The 841-nt window shown below is 62.7% G+C and overlaps 1 protein-coding gene across 1 annotated transcript in view; it reads left to right on the top strand.

Annotated features, from left to right (window-relative positions):
* LOC115949260 (sarcoplasmic/endoplasmic reticulum calcium ATPase 1-like) overlaps positions 1 to 526 on the top strand; it is a 3,208-nt gene extending 2,682 nt beyond the window's left edge. Inside the window, exon 3 of the mRNA XM_031065788.1 lies at positions 188 to 526. Coding sequence (XP_030921648.1) covers positions 188 to 526 — 339 coding nt within the window. The remainder of the gene's footprint in view (positions 1 to 187) is intronic.
* The last annotated feature ends 315 nt before the right edge of the window (positions 527 to 841 follow it).

Here is an 841-nt window from a genome sequence, read left to right as displayed (position 1 = left end):
CCTGACCTCGGGTGGGCTCTGCTGACCACGGGTGGGCTCTGCTGACCACGGGCGGGTTCTGCTGACCATGGGTGGGTTCTGCTGACCACGGGTGGGCTCTGCTGACCACGGGCGGGCTCTGGTGGCCGCTCTGGTCCCTTTGGTGGCCCCGGGAGGAGGTCCCAGCCGTGTCCCCCGGTGTCCCCAGATGATCTTCAAGCTGACGCCGCTGTCGCTGACCCATTGGCTGATGGTCATCAAGATCTCCTTCCCGGTCATCCTGCTGGACGAGGCCCTCAAGTTCATCGCCAGGAACTACCTGGAGGGTGAGGAGGTGGCCCCGTCCCACCGCGGCGTCCCCGTGTCCCCTCCCGACCCGCTCGGGGTCATCTCCACCCTTGGTGGTCACCGCCGTGGTGTCCAGGTGGCCTTGGCCGTCTCCACCATCTCCTGGTCACCTTCATGGTCATCTCATGGTCCATGGTCACTCTATGGTCACCTCCATGGTGTCCAGGTGGCCTTGGCCGTCTCCACCATCTCCTGGTGACCTCCATAGTCACCTCCATGGTCACCTCCCTGTGCCCTTGACCATCTCCAGGTGACCACGACCATCTCCTGGTCATCTCCATGATCACTTTCATGGTCCATGGTCACCTCCATCCACTCCCTGTCCCCTTGACCATTTCCTGGTCACTCCGTGGTCACTCCCTGTCCCCTTCCTGTCCTCTTGACCATCTCCTGGTCACTCCATGGTCCATGGTCACTCCCTGTCCCCTTGGTCCTCTGGTCACCTCCATGGTCACTCCGTGGTCACTCCTTGTCCCCTCCCTGTCCCCTTGACCATCTCCTGGTCACTCCATGG

The sequence above is a fragment of the Geospiza fortis genome, unplaced genomic scaffold (assembly GCF_000277835.1).
Source record: "Geospiza fortis unplaced genomic scaffold, GeoFor_1.0 scaffold2090, whole genome shotgun sequence".
NCBI classification, from domain to species: Eukaryota; Metazoa; Chordata; class Aves; order Passeriformes; family Thraupidae; genus Geospiza; species Geospiza fortis.
Note: the sequence above shows the minus strand (reverse complement) of the source record. Positions and strands in the feature narration are given on the sequence as shown.